This window comes from Medicago truncatula, chromosome 6 (genome assembly GCF_003473485.1).
Source record: "Medicago truncatula cultivar Jemalong A17 chromosome 6, MtrunA17r5.0-ANR, whole genome shotgun sequence".
NCBI lineage: Eukaryota > Viridiplantae > Streptophyta > Magnoliopsida > Fabales > Fabaceae > Medicago > Medicago truncatula.
The window spans coordinates 17,917,893-17,938,314 of NC_053047.1; the positions used below are offsets into that span (position 1 = coordinate 17,917,893).

A 20,422-nucleotide genomic window follows, 5' to 3' on the forward strand; every position below is an offset into this window, starting at 1 on the left:
AATAAAATGAAAAGAATGACTTGTGAGTGCCCCTCTTTTAGATAATATTTTTATTGTACGAGGAGATCATGTTGAAAGTGATAGATAATAATAGTTTATTATTAGGTTTATTTTGTTGTGCTGAATTTTTTTTTAGTAGTTGTCTAACTCGCTGCTGTATTATTATCTTTGTAACCCTTATTTTCAATCAAACTTTCTTGAAACCCTAACCCTATATTCTTGTCTTTCTCCTCTTTTGCTATCTATTTTGTTACGTGAATTAAAAAAACAAGCTCCATAGATATACTTTCACATACAATTACTATTTTATCTTCTCTTCTTTTCTGTCCTTCTTCAGCAAAGTTATATGGCAATAACAATGAAAACGATGGCGTGTGGGGGAGCATCAGTTTTACGGTGTTTTACCATAGTGGTAATGGCAGCGACACTGCTTATAGGAGTTAATGATGCAAAAGAGAGTAAATTTTTATCAGATGAACCACCATGTGATGAATTTTAGATGGTTAAAGAAGGGGAAACCTATTATAGTATAGCGGAGAAGTGTGATGATCAATCTATCTTGTTCTCCAATCCAAATGTCCATGATTCGGAAGATATCGTTCCTGGTGTCATACTTAGAATAAACCCTAAGTGGTGAACACTTTAATACATATGGAGTTTCTTGTTCTCAAGTCCAGATGTCCATGATTCGGAAGATATCGTTCCTGGTGTCATACTTAGAATAAACCCTAAGTGGTGAACACTTTAATACATATGGAGTTTCTTGTTCTCAAGTCCAGATGTCCATGATTCGGAAGATATCGTTCCTGGTGTCATACTTAGAATAAATCCTAAGTGGTGAACACTTTGATACATATGGAGTTTGATTGGGTATGTACCGTTTATCTAATTTTGGTTACTAATTTATTTTAAAATCAAATTTGGTACGGTACCCAACCAAACTCGTATGTAGCTAAGAATTTTCGACCGGATTAAGAATATTTTTGTTTTTTTTTTTTGAGCAAATTTGGCGTATATTCTATCAGTAACATTCTCCTCATAACTCCATTTATGAGTGTAGGGTTTTAACCTAATGATTTAATGTTGTTGATATTTAGAAGTGAATGAATTAATTGCATGACGTGTGTTTCACCTTTTGCAATTTATTTGCTGAGAATAATTTTTTTTTTCTGTTTCTTTCTTAATTCTTATGTTATGGCTAGATCATGTGGTAAAGTTAGAGATTACATGGTTATTTGGCATTTGCAGTGTCATGAAAATTGTTATTTAAACATCACAATACATCTAACAACTATTTCCAGGCATAAAACACTCATCATTATTATCTCAAATCACACATTAGGCACACATAAAGGTTTTAGAGATCTTTGCAATGACATCACAACCACAATTGTAGCCCCATAAGCTGTATCTTCCCATCTTTTACCGCAGTAATAAGGTTCGCAATGTGACGGCTAGAGCAACGATGGTTGTTGCGCGTTGCTTTTGGAATTTTCGAGAGGTTAAAATCATCAATTCACTCTTTCAATTTATGCGCATTCTATTGTACACACGTTCTATGAATTCTTGGAGAACAGGAAAATTAACACGCACAATATTTCATTTTAAAAGAACCACATATCATTTGAATGTTCTACAAACGAGTGTTCATGAGCTCGTAATCATGCAATTGTTGAGGTAGTAGATGGAGTACAAAAAAAGTTACATCGAGTTCATGAGAAATTTTGTCAAAAGGCACCATAAAACTGTGTTAAAAACATAACTTCCAATAAGGTGTATTGTGTATATATCTAAACATCAAAAATGATAATTTCTACAAGTGTTTTAGAACCATTAATCCAAAACCAATACCTAAAAAGGTTGCAATTGAAACACCAAAAATGCCAGTAAGAATTCCAGGAACAACTAAAGATTCCCAGCCTTTAGCCTTAGCCATTCCACAAGCTGTTGTAGGGCCGCCAATATTCGCGTTTGATGCTAAAAGTAATAGCTTCAAATCAAGCTTAAATAACTTGCCTAATCCAAGAACAATAAGAATATGGATAGTTACTTGAACCAGTGCAAACATGAATATACTTGGGGCAGTTTGGATAACATTCAGTATACTTCCACTAGCTCCAACCACCACAAAAAATACCTGCGTACGAAATAGATCGTATATTAAACATCTTAGGTCACATGATTCTTAAATTTTTACAAGAGTATCATATCAATCAGTACATATGGTGTCGTTTGATCAACGTAATCTATCTAGTGTGATAAGGCCTAGTTGTTGTTGTATCATATCAATTAGTAGGTGTAACTTCGTAGAAAGAAATTCTCAAGCAATATGATGTGAAAAGCAAGAAAAGTAGGAAAGCATTTTGCACAAAAAGTAAACCAAACATTTGTCTCAAGTATAGTCATTAGCTGCTATATAGATTTGATCATAATTCTAAATTGTGGTTACTGTTGTGAATCTTGATACTGCAGCAATCAAGGGTTCAACATGTTAACTATTGCAAATGTCTTGTAAATTTGTAACTTTGACACGCAGTTATAAGTTAGAGGGGTGCATAATCAAGAGAGGTTTGTACAGTTTCTGCTAAAATAAATTATAAAGTACCGAATTGTATCTCACTTTCTGTTTGTTCTATTTTTCTTTTATTTCCATATTGAAAATTGGTTACATAATAACCTAATCAAATTTCAATTCGCCCGGAGGCCTTTACATAATCCAAGTCCAATTTGGTGAAAATGTTAACATAAATGCTAACAACATAGTCTTTTCAAGAGTCTGTTAAATTTACACAGACCTCGCGAAGCTTAAACGAGTCTGTTAAATGTACTTAAAAGTTCAGTACTCCCGTACTACACTAAAAAATTACAAAAAGTAAAACAAACAACAAAGTAAAACATATTCGCCAAAGCATCGACAGTTATTATTGTCAACCTAAAGAATTTACATATTTTACAACTTTGGCCCTTCAATATGACTTTCGTTTGTCAATTTGGTCCTCAGATATTACTTTCATTAGATAATTTGGTCCTAATTGTGTCTTTTGATTAGTTAATTTGGTTCATAAAACACACACATAGGGATGATTTTGTAATTTTCAATGCTTACAAATATTATAGTGACAACGCTTCACACATATAGAACCAAAATAGTTTGTTGTTACCTGCATCAAGACCAAGGCAACAGTATGACCAGCAGGTATAAGGGGACTAATCAGCTTTGGTGCAAGAGTGGCTAAAACGACGATGATTGCAGTCACTCCTGGAAGAGTTCCTCCTTGTATACCGTATAATTTTGTGAAGTATGTTGCAGCTCTACATATTAAAAATGATGTAGCAACTGCAGTAGCTGTCTGCAACACTGGCATCTCCTGATTTTCGAACTTCATATGCATTTCTTTATCTGCAAAGATTATTCAGAAAATCAAGCAAAAAAATTTCCATTCAAGATGAAAACATAATTTTTATAAAATTTACATAGTGAAGAAAGATGAATAACTTCATCATGATCATAGTTCTAAGTTTCAGTTTAAAACTGTATTTGTCGCCGTGGTACAAAGGTTTTAGAGATCTCTGCAACTGCAATTGCTCACATTTTACCTCAAAATCGAAATTTGCATCGTAACCGCAACTACGACTGCATTTTAGAACCATAATCATGATAAATATCTTACTTTCTGTATACACAAATAAATAAATTTTCAATCAACACATATTGATGTTAGTGCATTCACTATAAGTATAACAACTTATGGAACCCACACACGCCCAAATTAAAATATCTGTGAACGAAATCTAGGCCACAACTAACAGTTTTTGATCTGCAGTTGAGATTGCATCTAATCATGATTCTCCCCAATATCAAAGATCGCGATACGACCACAACCAATATAATATGACCAAATATTAAATCAAAACTATTCATTTTATCTATCCAGTAAAAAAAACTATTAATTCTTTCAAATGAAAGAAAACATTCATTCCACAAATTCTGGTTCAAGCACAGAAAAGGCAACAAAAAACAGTTATATTAGAAGAAAACTGTACCAGTGGTTGGTGGTGCAGTCTCTGCAGGTATTTTAGAAGCCAATGCAAACAACACCATAAAATAAAGAGCAGTGATAACATTGTCTGCTGCCACTCCTGCGGCTAAAACTGATGCTGACAAACCAAGCGCCTCTGAAATGGCAACATAATTAACAGCTACAACAATCGACATGAAAGGGTCAAAGGAAACTCGTTAAAGTTTAATCTACCATTATAAAAATCAATGAACATTTTTTAAATAATATACCAAGAAACCCTACCTAGCCACCCATATAGTTGCAAGAAAATATGTACAAAGTCAAGTTTTTAATGGCATCGAGTATTCAAGTGGTATATAAATGCTTCATCCCTATCTTAGTATGAGTTTGGTTAACTTATTTTGGGACTAAGAAGCAAGCATGTGCGTAGTCGACTCCAATATACTAACCTAATTACAGAATTGAATTCTCTTTGGTCAATCGGTTGTGGATCTCTGCTGTCAGATGAAGATCAAACTACTTATATTTTGAGATGTATTTAAAATTCAATTTGGTGAAATCATTCAAGAACGAATCGTCATATCATGCAACAGTCAAGTTGCCATGGCTGCATGTTTTCTCGACTGTAGAGAGTTTAGATACCCTGATTTTGAAGCAAATACTTTATTGAAGGAAGTTCACGTCATATATTGTCTTTTGATTAACCTTGCTAGTGTTTTGTCAAAAACATATCGGTTATTATGGGCTTGTAATCTATGGAGAAACCCCTATAAGTATCTGGAGTTTAAATCTGATTTAAAGTTACAGTCCTACAGATATCGTTATAAATTGTGTTCTGCAACTGCAGTATAAAGATTTTAGAGATCATCGCAACTGTAATTGCTGCTGCATCGACCTCATTTGCTGAATTTTGCCACAATGTCAACGTTCACAGTGTAACCGCTGCTACGACCTCAACTGTAGTTTAGAACTACGGTTATAGATATACAATAGTTCATTAGTTCTATAAATATGCGGAAGATAAAATCAAACAATCAGAAGGACTGTTTGATTGAAGTTGATTATTTATGGTCATCATAACAACTACAATTCATCCAAACATGCATTATGTGTAGAAGCAAACATGCCACAATCAAGCATGAAGAATTTGTTTAGGCACTTACATCCACCAATATAGCTTCCCATGAGAGCTGCTGCTATTTTCCAGTTGTCAGGACCAAGAGATCTCATAGGCACTAAAAGAAATGCCACTAGAGTGCCAATTACAGTAGCAACTACAATCCATAACATCAGATTCAGTTTCACAAGACAAATTGAATATTCTCGTAGAGTGCATTCATAAGCTATGAAGCACTAACGAACACAAAAAAACTGAACGCTGACACAACATCACTCATAAGTTACGATAATGAAATAATTAAATGTATCTGCATGTGTCGATGTCGGACATCAACGCATGTTGGACACCAGCCACCTATGAAGCACGGACACTCCTCGGATTAGGCGTGTCCCTGTGTCAGACACGTGTCGTGTCCGACACGACACTGACACATATAGTTACACTAAATTATGTGATTTTCTCAAAATCTTAGTTGTGTCGGCGTATCACTGTCTATGTCGTGTCCGGTATCCGTGGTCGTATCCGTGGTTCATAGCCAGACACGCTTTCAATCGTAATTCTGCCATTTTTGTTTAGATAAATAGAATCACCTGACCCAAGTAAGAAAGCTACCAGAAGCATTCCAGTTGAACGAACTACTTGTTGCAAATTTGCTCCAAACAATAGCAATGGAATAGTAAGAGGTAACAGAAACTCCAAGACAATTGAATATGCCGGTGCATCATGTGGAAGAATTCCAAGATTACTTGCAGCTAGTCCGACTAATGTGCTCACTAAAGCAGCACTCACCATGCTCCCAATTTTAGTCTTCTCCGACCTTGTATTTCACAACAATGTATAAAAGTTCATCTACTATATATACATGCATATCAATGATAACATATCATAATTTTTACTTATAAAAATAAGAATAACTGCACATTTGGTCCTTAAATTAGTTTATTGTGTGTTAGCTTTTGTTCTTCAATAATTTTTGATTCACTTGTTTCAAATATAAGTCTTTAGCCCACCCAAATTAACATCAGAGAGAATCGAACCTGAAACCTTGAAGAGGAGCATACTCTCAGGTCCCAGTTAATACCACCGGGCTAATCCAAGCGGGTTAAACCATTCAAACATATAATCTTGGAATTATATTAATCAAACTAGAAAACAAATTTAAAAGTTGAACAAATTTAAAAGTTACTTGACGCCCCAATGCGCAGTTTAAAACTAATTGAATCATACCCTTATGTTTTGTTTGGGAAAAAATAGTGGATAGCTGATAAACTATCTTATAGCGAATGACTTATAAGCTGGCTTATAGGTGATAGCAAACAAGCTATCTTATTGAAGTTGCACTGTTTGATAAAATTAATAGTTGAAGTAGCTTTTGTTTAACAGAGGTTGTAGTTGCTTATAAATATAAAATGATATCAAAAAATGTGCATTTAATTAATATTTATTTTTTCCAATTGAGATTGCAGGGGTAAAATTGAGATAAAAAACAGTGAGGCATAAGCTACTTGAATTAGTTTATCACAAACCCCTATAAGCTCATGAGAAAGTGACCCTTACCAAACAGGTATTTTTTTAGTCAAATGAACTTATTACAAACATAAGTTATAAGTAATAAGCTAAAAAAACAGAATATGTATGAAACATTATTATCCTATTTCTCAACAAACAATAAAGAAATGGAATTAGGAAAATCAATGAGACCAAATTACACAAAATGAATAGATAAAAGAGAGAAATGAATGAATAAAATTACCAAATCCCAAAAGCACCAATGCTGAAGATAGCAGACCAAACACCCCAATGATCATCAGATGATATGATAGGATATCTCAGCTGTGACTTCACTGCAACAACACTTCGAGTTATACGAGGTTCCTTTGACAGATACGAGGTAATTGTCATGGTCGTGTGTTGAGGTTGAAGTACGAGGTTTGGACATGAATTGAGGATGTTGGAGAATCTAGTAGGGAGAGAATGTCGGAGTGATACGTGGCGTGATGGGATTGGTTGTGGTGGAGAGAGAACAGTGACAGGTGGGTGTTTGAGGAGATACATTGGTGATTATGAAATGATGATGGAAGTTGAACGAAATCTGAATCATGTATTTATATGATGATGATGACTGCATTTTCAAAGAGAAACAAAAGGATCATGTATATTAACATGTGCATTGCACGTGACAATGGAAAAAATATTTGGGTTTTCGGTCTCGTTCTCAGACTTTGGTAATCAGAAGTTCGACTAAGAAGGTAAATAAAGTTGAATCAAGAAGTGTTTTGCCTAAGAAACGAATTTGATTTTTAACGAACGAAATCATACTAAAAAAAGTTTATCCATCATTTGAATACAGTTACTTGATTCGGTGAAAATAATTTTTTATTTTACTTAAGGAGAGGTGGAATATATGTGAAACAAAAAATTTCAGAAAAAGGATGTGAGAATCTAAGTCAACATGGATAAATTGGAAAATTTAGGTCAAAGAATATTAAAGTGACATAAATAAATTGGAAAATTTAGGTGACATAAATAAATTTAATTAAAATATTGATAATTTTTTTGGTAATTAATCAAAATAATGATGTACATTTATTTTTATCCAACTTTGTCTCATAAGAAATCAGGATCAATAAGTTCCATAATTTGTAAGAAAAAAATAATGGACTAAAATTAAATATTGATCTACACTAGTACTAAAAAAAACTTAAAAGCATTGTCCCTACCATTAATTTGTTTTGGACGGCCAGGTTTAAACCTCAGACCTTGCATATATTATGTATTGTCCCGACCAACTAAGTTAGACTCACGAGAACAATCAATTTTAGTTTGATACGTTCTTTACAAATTTACTCTTAAAAATACAAATTTTTTCAAGTTAAAAATTTAAAATACATCATTTAGATAATATAAGTATAATAAAATTAAAATAAGAATAAAATAGATGTAGTATAACGTATAAATAAATCCCCTAAACAAACATATAAATAAATAAAATAAAACACAAAAACAAACATAGATTAATGCTTTATTCAGCTAGAAAAAGATAAAACGGATAAATAAATAAATAAAGTAACATTTTTTTAAAGGGGTAAATGAAGCAACATAGTAGTACGTTATTATGAATTTATGATTGTCAAACTAACGCAGGACCGGAGTCTATTATAATTAAGGAAAACAAGGCTCTTGAAGTTTATGAAACGTTGACGTTATTTTGTTAAACTAAAAATGGTTTTGTTAAGGTGTGCCAAAATAAATCACAATAAAGAACACAGTCAAGTTAAAATAGCACTTGTGTACCATTATGTTATATAATATTAGCCAATACCCAGACATATGAGTGGGTTTGACCACCAATTATAAGTTCCGAAACTAAATACAACATTACTATTTACTAACTTTCAACCACCACAAAGAATATGATTTTACTTTATCTAACATATGCGATAGAGAGCTATGTTTATTCCTGTCATTCCGATCCTTCCACAAAACCCAAACACACAGGAGCTAAATAAGATGAAAAAACGAACGCCGAGAGGTCAGAACACCTACATAATGAATAAATTGCAAAAAATGGTCTGAAATAACCTGACTCTCGGTGTCTGCAACACCGAGCCATGCCCGCATCAAAGGCCACAGCGCACCAAAATACTGACAAGACAAAAACAAATGATTCAAGTCATTAACATGCCCACACCCAGCTATACACAACCACGCCTCCATAGAGATAATCTCACAGTTAGCCAAATTTTTCTTTGTAGGTAACGGGTCCCTCAACAGACCAAGTTCAATTCAATGAAAGAGCACCTGTTTCAATGTCCCACTACTAACTAATCAAACATATTTTTTTGAAAATATTCGAATTGTCATTAACCATTTAAAAACTCACACGTAGATAATTATGAATTCAAACATGGGTCGCAACATTCCACCAGATAATTTTAATAGTTGTCAACTGAGTTAAGAAAAAAAAATCAGTGTCATATCATCACCATTCTAGCTTAGGTAGAATAAGAGAGTAAGTTCTTCTAAGAGTGTCACATCATTACAGTTCTAGCTTAAGATTAGTTTATTTACAATATAGTATAGATTGCATAATCCAAAAACATAGGCAAAGTGAAACTCAAATACTTCCAGTTTCCACCTCAGAATCTTCCAGTTTCCACCTCAAACATATCAGTTACAATTTTGGCTTTAGATCTAAATTGGAGAAAGAAAGAAAAAAAAAACTATAGCTCAATGAAATATATAAACTGCAATTTAATTTAACAGTGTTACAAACAACTGAATCACATTCAATTTATAAGCCACAGAATATTCCTCTGATTATACAGATTTTACTATAACATTATTGATTCAAGATACATTGTCACTCAGCTTCTGTTTCTTAGTCTTAGAGTTATCCTCCTCTAAAGACTTCAACTTGTTCTTTATTGCAGCTATTTTTGCACTTCGACTCGTCTGTCCTATGCCACCACCAGTGAGATGTAACTTGTGCCCTTCACTTACTGCTTTTGTAGAGCTATCTGCCTTTTCCAGGGCGTACCTCTCACCCGCAAGACGAACAACCAATGGCCGGCTGCAAGCTAACCTCCCGTGCATTTTCTCCTTGGCCAATATTGCTTCCTGCATTCTCACTTTAAGAATGGAAATCAGAAATTGCTTGAATGTGAAATCAACAAAAGTATGCTATCAAGTATCAACTGTAAACATACCTCATTTGTTTCTATCAACGGAAAAAAAAAAAACGTACCTCTTTTGTGCTATACTGGATAAAAGCAAAACCGCGTGGCTCCCCACGTTTTGGGCCACGGGTGTGCCACAAGAAGTCCTCGGACATGATCTTTCCATAAGGAGAAAACATTTTGAGCAGAGTAGCTCTGGAAGATGATGGAAACAGCGAAAAACGATAAGAATATGCATATGATACAAGGAAAAGAGACCTAACAGGTGTGCCACAAAATCTAGGTTTTTTTATGTATTTGTTCGTGACCATGATTGAGGTCAAACCAGTTGCATTTGATTGTCATTCTCACAATAGCAAGGATCACGATCAACTGCAATTGTTTTTTTTTTTTTAACAAGCTGATCAACTGCAATTGTTACCGCGCTTCAAAAACTTGATTCCTGCTACCATTTGTCATGGCAATGGTTACCGCATGTTTGGATATCTATTATGAGGAACTCAAACCTATGTTTGAATCTCTCTTGGCTGATCAACTCAAACATAAGTTTGAGTATTCGAGCTGTTTCAATTGAAATCCAAACATGCTTTAAGAAATCGAGAAACAGAAAGTGTTAATTTAAAAAACATTACTTAATACATAAGTAACTTAAAAAGCCTATACTTTTCAATGCACACTTTCCATCTTTAAGTCCTTAACAAGCCTTCAGAAGAAATGTTAGCTTTTGCCAAAAAAAAAAAAAAAAATTAAGCCATGTTGAGGAGTTAGCGAGTCTTACTCTGTAATTCTGAGATCAAGATTGCCAACGTAGAGTCTATTTTCACACTTATCATCAACAGAACCATTAAGATCCTGCATTCAGTAATACATAAAAATAAGTTCACAAGACATTGAGATGAGAAATATCAATATCCACGGGATCAATTTAGATAACATGTTAAGTTAATGCTATCAATTTCAAAATATGAATTTATCTATGGGATGAAATTTACTCTTGTGATGTTTTTGTAATGGTTAATGATGGTATATCGTCATTCTTTTTGCAAACATTTTCCAGCCAATAGATGTTTTTCACAGCAATACAAAGATATGCACACTCAGACAAGTATACTATTCATAGTATTAAACGGGATCTCTTTACCAGTCGTAAAGAGAAGGATGACAAAATTCCTAAGACTAAAAATTTAAAACACCGTAGAAAACAAATACATAGTTAAAGCAATGCTGTCAATTGCGGATTTCGGAAAGAAACAGTTTGTTCAAATTTTGCTTCGCTCAACGCCATAGTGTGAAAATAGCCGCCAACACTTTGTAGTTTCCCCTACGAGTGAACCACCAAATTGGTTCCTGTCTTTGTAAGAAATTTTCATATTGGTCCCTATCTTTGTAAGAATACTCAAATTAGTCCCTGACTCTATTAATATTTCAAACTAGCCTCGTCTTTGTCAAAAGTATCTCAATTAGGTCCCTCGTCATGGCACAAAACATAAAGACAGAGATCTAATTGAGAAACTTTTGACAAAGACATAGACTAATTTGAGAATTGGTTACAAAGACAGGGACCAATTTGATGGTTAACTCTTTAATCTTTATCCTAACATAGTGCATTGTGGAACAATAACGATTTGTTCAAATTACGCTACACTATAGCACTGCTCAAGCTGCTATTTGACAGCACCAAGCTAAAGAGATTGAACATACCATGACAGAAAACCAGGCTAGTGAAACTTCAAGTCAAACTCTGAAGCATCAAATAAGCATCACCCTGCAAATGAAAGATCAACCATAAAAATCAAGTCTTTACATCTTATTCAAAACAGCATGTTCACAAAAAGGTTACATAGATAGAGCCAATAAATGAAGTATCACTCTGTAGTGTGTGCAATCCTAAGTTGCACTGACACTTATGATTGAAAGTGTGTGATACCTAACACGTGTTGGTGTCTGACACCGACATGACACAAGTAGTTACATTCAACCACTTAAATTTTTTGAATTATATATATGTGTATGTGTCGGTGCTTGATTTCTATACAACTATCACATTGACAACAGAAGATCATCATTCAAATTTCAATAACAAGATCACAAGCTGCAAAATAAAAATAATAATTTCAATCGAAACCACATTCACCAAAAATAAAAATAAAACAAACTACTTGACTTTTACTTATTGATAAAAAAAAAAAAAAAAAATTGAAAGTGATCAAATTTTCAATTTTGCAAAATGGGTTTTTAATTTCAAGAACACTATCACACCCAAAATAAAATTTTAAAAAAAAAATCCAATTTCATTTAAACCCGATACAATTAAACAGGATCGGAAACTACACGAATAATTCAGAAACAATTACCGTATTGAAGAATTGAAGCGTCGGTTGTATTGTAGGAAACAGATGCAAAAAAAGGAATTAGGGTTTTACTCTGTTCTGTTCTGTTCTGTGTGTCTGTGTTTGTCTCGCGTCGGTTGTATTGTAGGAAACAGATGCAAAGAAACAAGAGAAAACAAAACAAGGATAAGTTCAACTTTTTTGTCTTTGATATTTCAACGGTTGAGATTTGTCATTGAATAAATATACAATCACACTCGAAATTATAAGTTTTGTCAATTACATACCTCTTAGTTAACAAACTTCAAAAAAATCACTAACACTAGTGTTAAATCCTCCCTCTCCAATAAACCGACCCTATTTTCTCTCTCTAGATTTTCTCTTACAATTTCTTCATTGAGGGTGGTTTTGGATCGATTCTTGATCTGAAATCACCAATCTTCATCTTTTTCTGTTTATTTCAATCTAAATAAGTGATTTTCACATAGATCTAAGTTTTTTTTTTCTTTGTAATTTCATAATCTAAGTGTGGTGATTTGTTGTACGTCGTCTTGTGCGGCGTTGTTTGATTTTCCGTCTTCGTGCGATGATCATTTGATTCAAAGATTTGGGTGTCAACGTTGCAGATCCGGAGGCAATGGATATTCCAGTCACTTTAATTTCATCATATATTTTTGTAGGCATTATGCCGTTATATGCTATTAACTTGGATGTTGTGAGTTTGTTCGCAGATTCATCATTTACGTTTTTAGCGGTGTTGAATGATGTAATCTCTCGATTTGAATGAATGAATATGATTTTTTTTTCAAAAAAAAAATTAACAAAACTTCAATTACCTTCTGAAATTGCATAAGTTTCTGAATTATTCTCCAATTTTTATTTTTAGGCTTAAATGCAATTTTACCCCCCTATTTTAATTGAATCTGAATTTTACCCCTCCTATTTTAAAACTCGGAATTTTACCCCCTCTATTTTGATTGAATCGGGATTTTGCCCCCCTTATTTTAAAACTCAGAATTTTACCCCCTCTATTTTACGTTTTTCAGAATTTTACCCCTATTTTAAAATAAAGAACCAAAAAATACTAGAAAAATAAAGAAACGATTAAAAAATATTAATTTGGTAAAAAAATATAAGGAAAACAAGAAAACACAAAAAAAAAATTAAAAAATAGAAAAACAATGAAATTACAAGAAAAAAATCAATTAAGAATACATGAAAAAACTAGTTTGCACCTCTAAATATTTGCTATTTTCATGTATTTTCATACTAGTATTTTATTTTATTTTTAGAGATCATACCAGTTTTATGCATTTTTTTCTTGTATTTTTTATTCATTTTTTTTAGTATTTTTTTGGTTTTATTTTTATTTTTTCATTAAAAAACATTTAATACAAATAATTAATTATGTGGATAAAATAGGGGGAGGGGGCAAAATCCTAAAAAAAATAAAATAGGGGGGGGGGGGGGGGGGGGGGGGGGGGTGTAAAATTCCAAGTTCTAAAATAGGGGAGGCAAAATCCAGAATCAATAAAAATAGAGGAGGTAAAATTCTGAGTTTTAAAATAGGGGGGATAAAATTCAGATTCAATCAAAATAGGGGGGTAAAATTGTATTTAAGCCTTATTTTTATTTTTATTATCAATGAGTAAAATTCAAGTAATTTATTTTATATTTATTTTTGGTGAATGTGTGGTTTCGATTGAAATTATTTTTTTTCTTGCAGCTTGTGATCTTGTAATTGAAAATTGAATGATGATCATTTGTTGTCTATGTGATAGTTGTATAGGAATCAAGCACTGACACATACAACTTTCACGACATTGACTCATAGACACTGGTAATAATTCAATAAAAATTGAAGTAGTTGAATGTAACTCCATGTGTTATGTTGATGTCAGACACCAAACAAATGTTTGTTATCAACACTATTTCCATCACGAGTGTCGGTGCAACTCAGGAGTATAAGTTTTTCAACTCCCCTTTCTGCTTAGAATGCCCATATGATCAATATCCCAAAATTATGTTCCTGGTCTGATTATATATATGTGCAAAAAACTTCTCTACTTTGTTTGTAAAATGCATAAGTAAAGGTGTATCCATGTTTAAATTTTACTATGCCAGGATCAAAAAGTACTTCAAATTAAATCAGTGATATACCTTGTGCATTTCATGAATAGTTTTAAGTTAAGGATAAGAAAATATATATATATATATATATATATATACATTTTTAAGTTTAGTGGTCATTTTGCACGTAAGTGTAAAAATTTCAACGAGATATTTGCAAAATGCCATATTGATTAACAGAAGAATTTGACGGAGGGGGTAAATTGATTAACGTTGTCCAATTTCAGAAGGGTAATTGAAGTTTTGTTAATGTCAAGGGGTAATTGACAAAACTTACAATTTCGAAGAAGTAATTGTCTATTTACTCATTTGTTATTTGATACCTACTTTTAGGGAGTTTTCATAAAAATTAAGGATTAAAAATCTCTAAAAAAAATTCACCACCATTTTTTATATCTATTTTTAAGTCAACTTACATCATAAGTGTAATCTTTAGATTTTTAAATGAAATTTTAGATGATTGTTTATTGAGTAAATTACACTCCCGTTCTCTCAAATATGTTTGAACTACACTCATTTTTCCTCTTATGTTAAAATATATACTTCCCTCTTATTCAAAATATATTATAAAATATTTTACCTCCCTCCTCTAGGAAAAACTTGAATTACATTCTTCTCTCCTCTTATGTTAAAATCTACACTTTACTCCCTCAATAATTTTTTTTATTTCTAATAATCTAGCAAAACAATAATAATCAAACACACTTCGGAAAGAAGTAGTATTGCTTGTGTGTTTTAATATAATCAAAATTTGAAGACACATTTTATATTATTTTTTATTCATATTTCATTAACATATAGTTTTAAAAACCTATCATAAAACATAAGAAAACCTAAAAAAAAAAAAAATATATGTGAAAATTACTAAAGACAATAAAGTATGGTTATTTAAAATTTAATTTTATACTCTAAATTTTAAAATTAATAGCAAAATATTTAAACTTAATTATCATTGACATTTAAATTATAAAGAAATGAATTTATTTTTCTTAATTGATGGTTCAAAATTGGTATATATGATAAAAATATTTATTTATGATAAAATAGATTGAAATGTAGTGCATATTTAATTATTAAGAGACACGGTTGTAATTCAAACATCTTGTAAAAAGAGGAGAGTATAAATTTTACATTTTAAGGTGGGAAAAGTAATAGTCCATTTTTAAACATCCATTGGTTGTTCCCAGCCCAACCCATGAGCCTCAAATATCCTTTAACCTTTTCACTCTTCGAGTATTGCTGTTTACACATTGCCATTTGCTGAGAAACACTATTAATTTACCCAAATGCCCCTCGACAGTTAACTGCCGAATTAAGGAACTGGCTGCAGTTAACTACCGAGGAAAACTTCGGCAGTAAACTCCCGAGGAATACTACTGAAAACTTCGGCAGTTAACTGCCGAGGAAACCTCAAACCTGTTTTTTTTTTTTTTTAACAAAAACCATAAATTGTCATTAATAATATTTATTGATTTTGAATGTTTCAATCATTATTTTGGTATGTTTCAAACAATTGCAGTATTATATTTATGCGTATATATCTTAATAAGAATATCATATAAATCAATGTAAAAATTAATCATTTGAATATTGTTTTGCACATTACTTAAATAAAAATAATAAAAAAAATCGTTAAAATAATTGTGCACAACATTTTTTTTAAGGTATAATATGTTGTTATATTTTCTACATTAAAATAATTGTGCACAAAGATTTTTTTTTATTTAAGTAATTTGCAAAACAATATTCAAATGCTTAATTTTTACACTTATTGAAATGTTTTTTGAGGACTTAAATGCTATTTTTATTTATAATGTTTTTTGTTGTTGCATTTTTTTTTATTGAATCACCATTTTAGGTCAATTAATTATCGATGGCGAACATTTTTATTTTTTGTTGTTGCATTTTTCATGTTAATTAAAGTAATAATATCTGAAATATTAGTATAAAGTAATAATAGGTTAGTCAAACCTATGAATAATGACAGACATCAATGATATTAATTACTAATAATTACAAATATAATTATTCTATCATTTGAAAGGTTTTTGTTGCATTTTTTTTTATTGAATGATCATTATAGGTCCATTAACTACCTATTGCAGATATTATTCATCTCTCATATTTCCACATTTATGGCAACAAAATCATATGAATGAAATCATAAAAATAATTATGTTTAATTCAAGAATTAAATTTAATTAAGGAAAATTTAGGTGTATTTTCTTATTTAATTTCAGATTTAAAATTTCTCGGCAGTTAATTGCCGAAGTTTTCCTCGGCAGTTAACTGCAGCCAATTTTTCAAAATTTTGATTGTATAGACGTTTGAGTAATTTACTCGTGTTTATCAGCAAAAGCAAATGTGAGAACAGCAATTCTCTCCCTCTTCGTCTTGTATTCACACAATCACTCTTTATCTGGCAAAATCGATTCTCTCGTTGCTGTGTGCCCTAGCTTCAGTTCAAGTAAGTTTTGTTCATCACCATCTTTGTACTGTGATTTAGGATTTTACTTTCTATTTAATCTAGGGTGTTACTTTTTCTTTCATCTTTTCATCATTTTCAACCAAAATCATCATCTGGGTTGTTGTTACCTTTACCTTAATTCATACGGGTTTGTTGAAAATTTTGTTTTTTTGTTTTTAATTTTTTTTTAATGGGTTTTTAGAATCACCCTTGATTTATTTTTCTGTTTTATTTGATTTCTTTCATTTGGGTGTTTCCAAAGTTTTGATTTTTATCGATATATGCTATGCTTTGTTCATGAAAACTGTGTTGTTTCTGTGTTTTGAGTTTGAATAAGTGTTTTTATTTTTAAACCTTTTTACTCAATTTTGTTTAGAGTTTTTGTTCACGTTTGCTTGAATTGAGTTGATTTCATGTTTAGTGTTCCTTTGATTACAAATTATCATTTTAACTCTTGGTGTTTCTTAATGTGCAGAGGAATTATTATGAATATTTTAGGTTTGAATGTCACTCGGATTACTCGGTTTGGAAACAGGTTGAGGTTGATTGGGTTAGGACCAGGGGAAAGTCAGTTAGAACCATCAGAGTGCATACGCCCGTTTGTTCTTAGGTGTAATCCAGTTGTGATGGGATTGGTGGATTCAAGACGTTCAAGGCTCACCGAGGAAAAGGTCAAAGGATGTTTGAAGAAGGAAGACAATTTAAGCTGGGTAGATGTTCCAAAATCATTTTTCAAAGACAAGAAAAGTGGGGGAATCATGTTTGCGTGGAATGAAATTTTACGATATCAAAAACTTTACCAAATAAGAGATGGCTCTTGGTTGAAGGTAATCTGATAAAAGAACGTATTGATGTGTCTTTTCTTTTGGTTTCTGAACCAAGTTGTCGTAAAGAGAGAGATAATTTACGGAGTGATTTGGTGAACTTAAGGAAGACAATTTCAAATCCTTTGGTGGTGATGGGTAAGTTTTATGATGGTGTGCCAACCGATCTAAAAGATGCCGATTTTGAGTATTTTTTAGATCATAAATTTTCAAAGCATTTTAAGGTTCTAAAAACGTTGGGATCAAGGAGAGTCCTCTCAGGTCAGCGCCCTTTCGTACTTCATTGTGATGAACAAGATGATATTTGATATGGTGGAACTTAGAAGTGAAGATGAGCACCCACATATGTAGAAGTATGATTTTGATTACTTTTAGATCTTTATTTTGTCATTTTGCTAGGATGTCCTTTTGATTACATTTAGAACTTATTTTGATGGGAAATGGCAAAGTTGAAAGTTGATTATAATTATTCCGTATGATCATCTCTTTAATAGCGTGCATTTAACCCACTTGGGTTGGTTTGCGTGTGTTCTTCTATTGTGTTTTATTCTTCACAATAATGGTCATCCTGCAATCTGCCATACCACTATGGTAATTTTGTGGTTCCGCGCATTCCGCTATCCACAATATAGCTATAGTATTTTTGCTGTTTAGTGTGTAGATATGATTGACAACATAGGAATTAACTTGCCTTTTGCACCAAATATTACTTGAGATTTTATTTGCCTAAGCTTCGAGTAAACTTGTGTTTTATGCTGTGTTTTGTGATCTTCATGCTTTTTATTGTCTGTCATCTGATGTAGTTCTTGGTTACTCTTATGCACATGCTTATGATTTGAAAAAACTCCTCCGACACGAGTCGTAGTCGTTGCACAGCACTGCAGTCTGTTGGCTTCGCTTATGCGATTTTTTGCACTTTTTTTTACTCTTTTTTATTTAATCCATCCCCGACCCTAATGAATCGAGTATGTATGAAGGGGTCAGTCAAGCGGTTCGGGTTCTCGGTCGGTTCCTGTTCGCCTGCCCCTCCTCATAGTCCATTAGTGGGTAGGATGGTCAACTTAGAGGGCGCCTCCTCTTCAGACGTGTCTTCGACAACCTAGCGTTTGTTTGGTCTCCGCTTTTTTTTGGAGGTGGGAGTGCTTGGTCGCTGGGGTTTCCTTTTCCTCAACCAATTCGGTTGTGTATTAACTTCAGATATAAAAGTAGGTAGGTTAGGTAGGAATGTCATGCGAATATGATGGAATTTCAATGATTGTTATTGGAGGATGTCATAGTCTTCTTTCAGTTTGGTGCTATAAGATCTATTTGCAATTATGTTTTATTGTTCTCAAGGCTATCTTCAGGATTTTGAAATATTGTATTCCTATTCCTTATGGCATAGGGTGCTAGATATAGTAAATACAAATTCTGCTGAGAATCAAGATGTATGATAGGTTTTATATGGAAATGTCTTATTGCCAAGTCCTATAAGAAAATCTTTCTGAAATTTTCTTTTTGATTTTGATGTCTTTTACGATTGTTCTAGTTGTGTGTTTGTGAGGTTGATGAAATATGAATGCCATTTATGTGACGTTTCATTGTTAATGTTTCAAACCATACAGAGGTCAGAATCTGAATTAGAAAATTGATTTCTCGGATTTTTTTTATCGACCCAGATGCGAAAAAACAAATTTTTGTTGTGGGTTAAAACGTTTTAAGGAAAAACTCTTATATGTTGAGTTCAATTGGACTTTGCTACATCATTTATAATTTTTTGTTTATGAAAATAACTTGCCCCCTTTTATGCTATTGTAATAGTACTGGATCTATAGGTAATTATGAAGCACAAACACTCCTCGGATTAGGCGTGTCCTGGTATTATGTCTGACACTTATAATTACACTGAATTATGTGATTTTATCAAATTATTAACGGTGTCGGCGTGTCAGTGCCCGTGTCGTGCAGGTGTCTGTGTCCGTGCTTCAAGTCACTTGTTGTCAAAGTTATAGCTTTCTCAATGGTTTGGTGCAATATTTAGTGAAGCATTAATGTTTGGGTTAATAGTGCTTTTCACCCCTGTAATATAGGTCATTTTCGATTTTCGCCCCTATAAAATTTTCGATTTGAATTGCATCGTTGTAAATTTTTTTTTTCTCCAGAAAACACTCCTCCCCCATCCAACTCAGCAAATTTGCTTACGTGGTGCTGATTTGACATTTTTTTTAATTGGCCACGTGTAAAAAATATATCCACATCAGATTTTATTTTTAAAATATTTAAAAATAAATTTTAAAAAATAAAAAAAATCATAAAAATATTCAGTTTTTTTTCCAAAAATTTAAAAAATCAAAAATTAATTTTTAAAAAATTCAAAAAATATTAAGATTTTTTCCGAAATATAAAAAAACAAAAAAATAGTCATATTTGTTTCCAAAAAAATTTAAAATAGAAAAAAAATTAGATTTTTTTTTCAAAAAAATAATCAGATTTTTTTAAAAATTAAAAATATTTTTAAAAATTCTGGAATTTAATTTTCAAAATTACAAAAGAGGTCAGATTTTTATTAAAAAAAAAAAAAAAATCTGTATACAAATATAGAAAAAATTCAGATTTTTTATTCGAAAATTTTAATAAAATAATGGGAAGCAAATATGGGGGAGGGGTGTTTTCTGGAAAAAAAAAGTTTTACAAGTATGCAAATCAAACCGAAAATTTTACAGGGACGAAAACCGAAAATGTCCTATTCATTTAAGTTATTTCGGTCACACATAAGTCCTTTAAGTTTGTAAGTGTTTTCAATTTAGTCCTTCCGTTAACCAAAATGATGATGTGTCAGAATGACTAAATTGAAAACGTTTACAAACTTAA

General features: G+C 32.1%; 2 protein-coding genes and 1 long non-coding RNA gene across 4 annotated transcripts; 1 reads left to right on the plus strand and 2 right to left on the minus strand.

Annotated features, from left to right (window-relative positions):
* Positions 1–1,631: 1,631 nt before the first annotated feature.
* Positions 1,632–7,256, minus strand: LOC25496420 (uncharacterized membrane protein YjcL). The gene is made up of 6 exons (XM_013596742.3): positions 6,896–7,256; positions 5,733–5,959; positions 5,186–5,296; positions 4,045–4,200; positions 3,162–3,400; positions 1,632–2,137 (listed from the first exon to the last, which is right to left on the minus strand). The coding sequence occupies exons 1-6, from the start codon at positions 7,195–7,197 to the stop codon at positions 1,814–1,816; spliced, it is 1,359 nt and encodes a 452-aa protein (XP_013452196.1). The 5' UTR covers positions 7,198–7,256; the 3' UTR covers positions 1,632–1,813.
* A 2,116-nt stretch (positions 7,257–9,372) lies between these two features.
* LOC25496421 (probable RNA-binding protein 18) lies at positions 9,373–12,332 on the minus strand. 2 transcript variants are annotated; one of them, XM_013596743.3, is made up of 5 exons: positions 12,176–12,332; positions 11,523–11,586; positions 10,600–10,673; positions 9,890–10,016; positions 9,373–9,762 (listed from the first exon to the last, which is right to left on the minus strand). In XM_013596743.3, the coding sequence occupies exons 2-5, from the start codon at positions 11,523–11,525 to the stop codon at positions 9,493–9,495; spliced, it is 474 nt and encodes a 157-aa protein (XP_013452197.1). In that variant the 5' UTR covers positions 11,526–11,586; positions 12,176–12,332; the 3' UTR covers positions 9,373–9,492. The 2 variants fall into 2 exon arrangements, with proteins under 2 accessions (XP_013452197.1, XP_039683077.1); XM_039827143.1 differs by lacking the exons at positions 10,600–10,673; positions 11,523–11,586; positions 12,176–12,332 and having other exon boundaries at positions 9,373–9,773; positions 9,890–10,022.
* A 4,283-nt stretch (positions 12,333–16,615) lies between these two features.
* LOC25496422 (uncharacterized) lies at positions 16,616–18,048 on the plus strand. Its single transcript, XR_003012853.2, has 2 exons — positions 16,616–16,748; positions 17,224–18,048. It is a non-coding gene; the product is annotated as an uncharacterized lncRNA (long non-coding RNA).
* The last annotated feature ends 2,374 nt before the right edge of the window (positions 18,049–20,422 follow it).